The sequence below is a fragment of the Penaeus vannamei genome, chromosome 31 (genome assembly GCF_042767895.1).
Source record: "Penaeus vannamei isolate JL-2024 chromosome 31, ASM4276789v1, whole genome shotgun sequence".
Lineage (NCBI taxonomy): Eukaryota > Metazoa > Arthropoda > Malacostraca > Decapoda > Penaeidae > Penaeus > Penaeus vannamei.
In genome coordinates, this window is record NC_091579.1 from 20,193,719 (window position 1) to 20,204,670 (window position 10,952).

Here is a 10,952-nt window from a genome sequence, read left to right on the forward strand (position 1 = left end):
TGTACAGTCACTCTACGGGACTGTGGCTTTACTTTTGGTGATGCCCAGCTGGAAGACCCAATTGAAGTGACATTGCATGAAATTTCCGCTGTGATGACGTTTGGTCTGCCACATATTAGTAGTTCATATCAGGATGGTTTCAGCAATATTCACGTTTAATTTATTAGAACATGAGAATATATTTTACTATTGCTTTAAATACCTTTAATTTGAATCAAGCCATTTGTACTTGTAGAAAATAACAAAAATACAGCTTACAGAAAAAAAAATCCATAGTGACATCACCATCCATTGGATGTCGTTTGTCCCGTGTAGCATACGAATTTCCATAGAATTCCAGCCTTGGCTACGACCCTTGATTTTTTGGTCAGGGTAGGGGATATTAAACTCTACGGCTGATGTTCTACTCTCTCTCCCTCTCTCCTCATGCCTGTCTGCTCTTTCCCCTTTCTCAGGAAGACCCTTGTACATGCTGGCATGCTAGAGAATGTTAATGGTCCAGCTGAAGGACTTCCTTCATTGATGAAGTTAAAAGATCTATCAGCAGGTCCTTCAACTAAGCCCTCGCTGGCACTTTCAAGGGAGTCTTCTGCAGTGACATTGCATGGAAGATATAGAGCAGTAAACTTTTAGCAAAGGGGATAGTATTTGTTTTAGTATTAGAAAGTGATTTCACTATCAAAACTCAGTGATAAGCACCATGAATGTAAGCACTGTAGTTAAAAAAAACTGAACATTGAAGCAGTATCTTCTGTTATTTGTAAAGTTGCTTTGTTATCTCGAGATGAATTATTCAATGCTTACCAAACAAAATAAGGTTTAGTTTTTGATAAAATATTTATTTTCATAAGGCACTATGGTTAGTATGGTAGAAAAAAAGGGCAAGGAAGAAATAGGAATCAGGGCAAAATAGCTGTTCATTATCATTATCATCACCGCTCTCACACTTTAGGATGAAGACAGAAGGAGATGAATACGAGGAGGAAAAGGAAAATGGATGAAAAGACCATGCAAAATTAGTTAAGGCGAGGACTAAAGTTCAATGCAGGGGTGATCCCCCACACTGGGCCTCAGTCTCCATCTCCTAAGCTCCTTGACAACAATGAACATGGGATTAGGCGGGCACCATTTAAAAAGTACTTTAAAGGACAATATTTAATTTTTTCACTTTCATTTGCAATGCTATGCTTCTATAAAAATTCCCAATATTGAAACTTCTGACATTTCAGATGAACACTGTTTATTATTGTCAGTTTCCTAACATCCTCAGGTTGTAATTTCACATTATTCTCCGAATTAGACAAATATGGTCATAAGAACATTCACTAAGAATTTGACAAGACTACTAAATTTGGCTGCCTGGATTATAAGTAATGTAACATATAACATCTTTCCTCAAATGGGAAAAGATCACAAATTTGGTCACAACATGTAAATGTTAAACAACAAAAGATGCACACACTCAACTTTTAAGTTGGCAAGCTGACATAAATAACCATACTTTAAATTTGGAAGAATGTTGAGAAACAAATATATTTTGGAAAAAAATATAAATATTTCAATTAGTGTTTTACATTTATTCTACTGTATCAAGTTTTGCTCTGTAAAGGATCCATCTAATGATGATCATATGTATGCATAAGGGACCATAAGGTATGTAATGATGTATAACCAAATATTATAGGGAACCAAAAATACAAAATTTAACCAATATATTTTATTAACTTATTGTCATATAAAAATGGAAATCCATAACCACTGAATAAAGTAAAAAAAATGTGTAAGAGTTTTACAATAATATACATAAAATCACCCATAAATTTGAGATTCCAAATTAGTTTTTTTTGTGAAATCTAAAACTGACAAATTGTGACAATGCATCCCAGGATAAGGACAAAATATTACAATCAGAGAAAAAAAAATCAAACTCTAAAAAAAATGTAATAATGTTCTGAAAAAAATAACAGTACTAATAGTAATGATAATAACAATCAGCATATCAACAGCAATACTCTGCATCAACAAAAAACCTTCAGTCTGAGGAAAGAAACATTTCATAAATATACATTTTATTTATTGTAAATCATAATACCTTTTGTAAGGCTGAGTACTCTTCCATGACAAAAATATGCCATGTTATTTCTCTAGCAGACTTCACCTATGGATACCATATCTGTATATCTGATATATAAAAGTTAACCCTTACGATCGCTAACAGATTAACATTACATTTCTAAAAATTGAGAAAATTGCACTCCATCACATAAAAAGATGTTACATTTATTTACATGTTAGTTAAGAGAGTCCTTGTGATAAACTTGAGCAGCATTATCAAAGCCCAAATCACTCATTACTCATATTTTTTGTGTCATTTTAAATACTGTAATGTCATGTTTCTTTCTCCATTATTTGTGCATCATTATCAACTTCGCATCATCAAAGAATAAAAGAATGAGAAAGAACTAATCATCATCATAAGAAAAAGGAATGAAAAAAATGGTACAAACAATATCTGAAACATGATTCACTTTGTGCTTCCCTCCTCTCCAAAAACTGATATGAATAAAAGTTATATAAATAGAGTTGTAGAAATAATTATCTTTCTTTCATCAAAGTCCCACACTTTATTGGCACTGTTCATGGTCACTTCTGTATGGTAATATTCACACACCCTTTTTTTAAAATATCTTCATCTAAAATCCATCTGAATAAATATATATGTATATCTTCTAGTTATAACATTTACCATGAAGCACGATTAACTGTTTAGTCAATATTGTTTATAGGTATATGCCTTTTACCAGCACAGTCATCAAGGAGTCAATCTTACATGTTTATCCCATTAATTGAATTTCCAGAAAAAAAAACTTGGTGAAGTTCAATCTTTTTAGCAATACTGCTACTGATAAAAATAAAATTTTCCTTTTCAAAAGTTATGTAATAGCATAAACAGGCAAGATCAAGTGGACCTTGTAATTGATCTCTTGGTAACTCTGAATTGTGAAGTCATGTACATGTAAAAAAAAGAGCTGTATACTTGCCCCCTTGGTTTCAATGAGCTAATTGAATAAGAAAAATATTGGAAGCACAATTATTCTTGTTGAAACTTTTCCATCTAAGCAATGACCCCCACAGCTTTTTTTGCACTTGATATATATATATATATATATATATATATATATATATATATATATATATATATATATATATATATATATATATATATATATATATATATATATATATATATATATATATAAAAGAAATATATGATAAAAAAGACTAAATAACCCAATTTGAATTCTGGCATGATGAATGACTTCAGAAAAAGAAAGAAAAAAATGTACCCTCTAATAAATTACACATTATTAGTTCCTGTCGAAGCAGCTGCAGCTGCTGCATTACGCTGTGCTTGCACAAACTCTGGGTAGTCAATGTATCCATCCCGATTGCGGTCGTCCTGTTCAAGAATAGGATCGATCATGGCTACAAGTTCATCATCAGTGAAGAGCTTGGCATCTGGGTGGCTGGCAGTCTTGGCTGGGTCATGGTTGGCCGAGTCATGCCAATGGAAGAGCGACTTGATCAGCTCCTGTCCGTCAAGCTTGTTGTTGTTGTCAGCATCGTGCATCTTGAAATAGTGGTACTGCAGCTCCTGCTCAGACATGCCTGCAGTGTCAATAGGCACCTCAAGATGCTCCTTGATGTGATCCCGCTCCTTGCCTAGGTTAGGGTTGTGTAGCACACGCTGGTTCTGGTGCGGCTGGTGGCCTTGAGCTGCCTGCTGTGGCTGCTGTAAAAGAGGGAGAGTTCATTAAAATTGATGCACTGTCTATTAGATATGTCTAGGATTAAATGTAGAGGGTGTGAAGCTGAGCAAATGTGTGTGTTCCTTGATATTACCTTCCATGTGTTAAGTCCACTGATAATAATGAAACTAATGATAATGACAACAATGAAAATCAAGACTGATGACCATTATGAAATAATAAGAACAATAGTAATAATGACGTTAACATTAAAATGAATGGCCCATCAATGTTTAACCTAACTGCCTCTACATATATTATTCATAAACCAATATGAGAAATGTATGTTGGGGTGACTAACAGCATGCTCTGTAACAATGCTTCCCTGGACTATTGACCAGTAAGTTGTTATTTCCAATGACTACATGTTATTTACATGTCTAAAAAGGTATGGATCTGGGTCAGTATACATTTCTGCATTCACACAAGTTTACACACACATACACAAGACCTGGAAACATGTAGGCACTTATGCCAGAACACAAAATGTTTATTTAAAAAAATATTCAACTCTATGACAGTTTTTTTACCTATACCAATGACTTTCCTGCAGTATTTCTGACTTTTACATTATAAAATCATAAAGATACTTTTAAGTCTACTTTGAAGGGCTGTACCTCCTCAATGACCACAGTGAGAGCCCAACAAGCAAACAACTGTTATAACACAAAGAAAGCTTGACTTGATGTAGTATGGATAATTTATTTGCCACCTGTCAAATAGGCTCAGTATATCTTGGGACGAATATATGCTTCACATCAATAAAATCACATTAGAAACAACTGTCCCTACAAGTTTTCTTAATCTTTTTATATTGTGTGTATTGTTACTGTCCATATTTTGATCCAAGTTTTTGAAAGTGCTCAAAGGAAGGCAGAGACATTCTTAAAAAGATGTGAAACTTTCTTGTATACGCCCCAACCACTTAGTATTCTATGCAAAAAGGTAACAGAAAAAAATATACAAACTAGAACAAAATATTAAGAGAAAACTAATTTACAATGAAAGAGAAAGAGAGAGATGAGATATCCAGTACATTTACATTGGCTTTCCTCAGAAATAATTGTGAGATAGAGCATACAGCAAGAGCAAAAACTTTATTCCATGAAAAATGGGTGAGAACACTTCAACATTTCTATTTCAGCACCACAACTACCTAAACAATGCAAAGGATAATGGTTAATGGTTACAAAACAAATTAAATGTACATATAGCACTATATAAAGGAATATTTGTGAAAAGGGCAAGTAGAGGAGTTATTTGATATTTAAATGTATTATATGTCTTATAGCTGAAAGGGATGCATTTGGAGGGAGTGGGAGGAAGGGGTGTAGGGGGGAACATGAACAGGAGGGGAATGGATGTTGGCAATTACTTTGAGTGTAGAGGGAATGGGAGCGGAGAGATTGGAAGATGGATGAGGTGTAAGCATGTTATTCTGGGTCATGATTTTCTGAAGTGGAATTGTTTGGGGAAGTCTGAGAAACAATGGTTTTCTTAAGTGGGGGAGAAACAGAGTTAGGCATTTCTGGGGTAGAACAAGAGGTAGGTGAACGAGAGGGTTCAGTAGAAGATGAGGTGGAATGTTCTGACTGACTACTACAGGTAAAGCGAGGAGGGAGAGGGGTTGGTGCCGAGGCAGTGGTACATACTGGGGTGTCTGGGTTTAGAATTGTAGAAAAATTTGATTGGGGAAGGAAGGGGGTAGAAGTGGAAATGCTGGATGGAGAAGGAATATATACAGGGGGGAGGGGGTGTAGAAACATCTTAGGAGGAAGGGGAAGTTGCAGAGTGAAGGGCAGCACTGGAGTAGGGAGTAAGAGAAAATCCTCATTGACATGCTTCCTGTCTAGCCTCATGTAGTGGGGCTAAGTTTGAATCAGAGTGTTGCCACCTCACACTCAAACTTGTAGGTAGGGCAGCCCCTATAAATACATTATGGGAGCCACCACAATTGCCACATTTTCATGTTTGTGCAGAGCAGTCTGGTTGATCATGACCAGGTTGGGCACATAGTGGGCATCGGACTATGAAGCAACAATGTTTGCTGGGGTGGCGAACAATTCTGACATTGAGACAGTGGAGGTTGGTGTGATCAGACAGGGAGGGATTATCTGCCAATATAATTATGAAGGGGGTCATGTGTACAGAAGGTAATCTTAGCAGTATTGAAGGAGGGCTCTAAGATGAATGGTATTGCCTTGTACTAATACTACATCTAAGTCCACAAGGCAGGCAAGGGGAGATTTAGACAGTTCTGGTACAAATATTGAGGGAGGGATGAGACTGGGCATGAATGGGTTTGCTAGTGAAGTCAGTCACTACTTGTTTTTGGAGGCATTGTTGGAAGAGTAGTGTTAGAGTAAGGGGCTGTAGAGATCACAAAAAATGATCCCATTTGCCTGAGCTAAACAGAGTACTTAAGATTTTTAGACATGGGGGTAGTAGCAGGAAAGGGCCTTGTGGAAAAGAGAGTGGTGTTGAGTGAAGCAGTACAGCAGAGAAATGGATAATAAGGCTGCAGAGAATTAAGAAGGGAGGAGGGGATAGTAGATGAAGTAGAGGATGCTGGAAGAGGAGGAATGTTTCTTGGAGGTTGAGTAATGCCCTTGGTGGATGATCTGGACTGGACTGACGTGATAGTAGGTGTTGAGGAGGGGATAGTAGTTATGTTCAGAGTTGTGGTCAAAGGAGTGCATGGGGTCAGGGAATCGGGGGGGATTAAATCAGTGTGACTAGTAAATAAAGGGGCAAGCCTCATTGCCCCTAACTGGTTTACAAAATCGTCATTACTGGCCATGGTAATACTGGAATATATTTTTTGGAGAGAAATGATCCAGTCCTCACCCTCAGGGTCCCCTTAACCCTTTGCCCCCAGGTGGCATGTACATACATGCCATGGCTATTGTGGACAAAGCAGTGATTGGCATTATATCATGACCATTCCCGCACCATTGGCTCATCAGATGGAGTTTGTTTTTCTCCAATATTAGCAGCTTCATTTACATGGTAGAGCTTTTGGGCAATAGCACCTAAAGTGAATTTATGATGTTATTAAAAATTATAGCAAAATAAAAGCTTTTAGGTACCGAATGTTGTTTGCAAACTACCAAACAAACCAGGTGCAAACAGGGGAACTGCTGATGAGCGCCAACAATCCCAACAATCCAAAAGTCACCTTTTCATCTGTTCAACATGGCTCTCACACTTTCAGAAGTGGATAGAAGTTGGAGAAGAGAAAGAAAAGGAGAGGGGAAGAAGAGAAAATCATGCAAAATTAGTCGAGTCAAAGGCTGAAGCCTAAGGTAGGGGTGATCCCTGACACTGGGTCTCTGTCTCCGAAGCAACCCCATGATACAATTAAGCAAAGGATTGGAGGGGGGAAGGGACTAAACAATAAACGAAACTCTTCTTTTATCTTTGAAATACCATTATTCCTATAGAACTAAGAGCTGGTTTGCAAATTAGATACAGACTAACAACAGTTACTGCATTACTGCATTCATTATCCTTTAACCTAAAGCAAAAAAATATTAAGAGAATGAAATTATAAACTTCATCTACCATTTATACTGACAGATAATTTACATATCAAATTTTTATTTTCCAATTTCTTTTACTATAAATCAATATGAATCATTTCAATGTATAACGTCATAGCACCAGGTGTTACTTGAATCAAGAGAGGCATAATTAGCTTACAGTCAAATGGGCGATGAAGTACCTGATTATTCAAAAGTTTTCATCCTTCTTATAGCATTTTATTTGTGCAATGGACTACTATTCACACAAGGTACTTAATCAAAATCAACCATAACCTAATTTTCATACTCCCATCTCAATTTCCCCCTCCTTCAGAAAAAAATACATATATAGACAATAAATTTCCATGCAGTAGTAGCTTCAAATATGCCCCAATCATAAATTGATTTATACAGAAAGGTTACATAATTCAGAGTTAACCACCATTTCTGTTAAAACTATCTGTGAAGTGAGACTTTACCTCCAAAAATATTATAATCATGCTTCCTCTAAAACCATTTTTCATTTGGAGACATATTCTATTTAACAAAAAATCAATTCAACCCTCTGCTCCTGAAACTGTCTAAACTTTAATTTCATGTCAATTCATTTCTGATTCAAATCGTTCCTAATTCAATGTAACAGGTTATCCAAGAGAGATTATACTGAACAAGGAATACATAAAGTTCGCTTCTATTATGCAAATTATTTGTAATACAAAATCTTGGAACATCTGATCTGTCATGCTTCAACAAAGAGGAGATGACTGGACAGAAAGTAACACCATAAACTATAAAAATAGTCTCTCATTTTTGCCACATTTACATTTCTGAATAATGTTACTTGTAGTGATACCAATATAAGAGCACAGGTAAAAAATACAAATACACATATATAATACTTGCACTATCTATATCAGATGAACAAGAGCAACAGATAGGCCTACTGCCACTTGTAGATAATCTTCATTATATACATTCCTGTTTCCAGTAAGATTACAGTAACTATGGGTAACTATAGAGAAACAACATAGCATCAACCACTTTCCTACTTTAACCTTAACCCTAGGCAAAAGGAATGTTATCCATGTCCAAATATAGATGTTCAGCACTAAAATCTTATCATAACACAGCCCAACTCACATCATCAGGTATTGTGAGAATAATATACAATAAATGGCATAATGAGTGTCAAGGGTACATACATAAACTAAAAATTTGTTTCTTAGCTACCTGACCTGCCATCCTACATTAGGCTTATGAATGACCATATCCTTTCCTCCAGGGAAAACTCTAGCTGATATCATTCTATATATATCCTTTCTTCTTATGATCTTTCTCTTTATTGCCAATATATAAACAGCAGTGTTATGGGTTGTAAAGTCAGTTTCTTTGTGTTTTTTTTCTTCTTACCACACTATGAAAAGATGTATATACCATATATGTTAAAATTTCACTTCATTTTGTAAAAAAACGAGTTCTGGTTATCACTTCTGTTGAAGATAAATAGTAAACTGCAGAAGTCACAGCTCCTCAAAATCCAAAGAATAAGAAGTCACAGCCCCTCAAAACCTAAAGAATAAGGAGACACTCCCATGAATTGTTGGGTAGTTTGGTGACTTATATTTACCTGATACTGCTGCTGCTGTTGCTGTGGTGGTTGTTGGTATTGCTGCTGTTGCTGTGGTGGTTGCTGGTATTGCTGTTGTTGCTGTGGTGGCTGCTGGTATTGCTGCTGCTGCTGTTGTTGCTGGTATTGCTGTTGCTGTGGTGGTGGCACTGTAGGAGCCTGTTGGTATTGCTGTGGTGGAACACCTGGTGCTGCAGCCTGTGGAAAACATAACAAGAGTTAGTGAGCAACTGATTATCTACATAAATAGAAAATGCAAAAGGGACAGAAGTAGTGGAAAGAATATACAATAACTGAATGAAAAATTGAGCAAGCTTCATTACAAGGCTGTTGAATAAAACGTATTATCGTAATCATGTATTTTTAGAACAGTACCAATCTTTGGGCACATACAAATATTCACAATCATGATGCAAAAAGACAGGCGTGCATAAAGGACCTAGAAAGTAATGTTTCGGAATATATCATTACCAATACTATATATAGGCAAAGGGAAAATAACTAATTCATCCTATGTTAAAAATAATCAATAAAATGGTTGATAAAAAGAAACAAGCAAGCTGAAACAAACTTAAAAACAGTGTCCTGACATCATACTATAAAGCTATTAAGGTAAATTCACTAACTAGAACACAATCCACCATTTAAGATGCATACTGCATAAAAAAACTGCTATGTAAAAACTATCTTATCAAAATTAATTTATTAATCTATTTCAATACTTTATAAACAGTGGGATAAAATGTAAAAGCAGATGATGTAATCAACACTTTCCTTAGTAAAAAGCTAAAATTCACAAGTGAGTGAAGTGTTACTAATTGCATTCATTTCACTTTATGTGTAGGCCTACAGACAAGGCCTTGAGGATTATATAATTGCCAGAATGCTTATCGTCATATGGCATGAGGATGGAAGTGCCTTGAAAAGTATTCCCAGGATACCTGTTTCAGTTGGAGTTATGAAGTTTCATGTTTCCTCAAGGGTTGCGCATCTAAATATGCTAGGCTCTGTGACAACATATGTAGCCTAAAATGCATAAATTCTTTATTCATTTAGATTTTGAGATGTGAAGCTAATAACTTACTGTAAAGAATTACCACTGAAAAAAAGAAGAAGAAAAAAAAAAGAAATGCAAAGAGAAAAACTATTTCTTTATAGTACAGAGGTACATGTTGCAAACTTTATTTACCAATCAAAATTCCTGTGACTGGGCATGCCTGACTCTCCATGGAGAGCGTTGATAGGGGGGATCTGCCCCCAACAATCCCCTTTAAATATTGTTCAACAACCCCCATTAAATATTGTTCATCTCTATATGCACGGCTAGATAGACCTGAAACTTGGCAGCATCGAGTGGACTTGGGCTATGAGCAGCACTTTCGGTGATCTTTTTCCTTTATCTGTGGCGTTACTATTTGTTTTTGCTGGTACTTTCTTATACCAAAAACTACAACTTTTTGTACTCTACAAGAACATCACTTTGAATTTGCCCATTATAATGTATGTCATCATACCCCTCTGGATCTGAGTATCTATTTTGTTTTGTTAATTTCTATCGATTCTTGCAATAATTTTCTACCTTAAAATATATAAATAAAAGTACTTTGGGAAATGACAAGAAAAAATTATCACAAAAAAGCATGAGGCTGGAAAAAGAAAACAAACACAGTAAACAGAAAAAAAGGGTATAGATTCAGTTTCTCACAGCCATATCATATAAGATAAATTTTGCCTAAATGGATAAAATGACAAAATAAAACACATTCTATGGTATTTCCTTTGCAATTTGATATTAAGAAAGCTGCACAACTTAAAATACTTAGGTGGCTATACATTTACATAAAGAAACAGATACACTACACTCACTAATATTTGAAATAATTGTGCAGGCAAAGAATAAATAAGAAATAAAGAAAATGAATTGCATGTAATGCCAAATGGAGAAGAAGCCAATGACAATCAAGTGGGGGTTCAGAGGCAGAGCTCTGATAG

The 10,952-nt window shown here is 35.6% G+C and overlaps 1 protein-coding gene across 1 annotated transcript in view; it reads right to left on the minus strand.

The window, feature by feature from the left end:
* Positions 1 to 1,702: 1,702 nt before the first annotated feature.
* The window catches only part of LOC113822073 (lymphotoxin beta receptor inhibitor), a 10,521-nt gene continuing 1,271 nt past the window's right edge, over positions 1,703 to 10,952 (minus strand). Inside the window, exons 2-3 of the mRNA XM_027374597.2 lie at positions 8,961 to 9,158; positions 1,703 to 3,793 (exon numbers count right to left, since the gene is read on the minus strand). Of these exons, the coding sequence (XP_027230398.1) occupies positions 3,359 to 3,793; positions 8,961 to 9,158 (633 nt within the window). The 3' untranslated portion in view covers positions 1,703 to 3,358. The remainder of the gene's footprint in view (positions 3,794 to 8,960; positions 9,159 to 10,952) is intronic.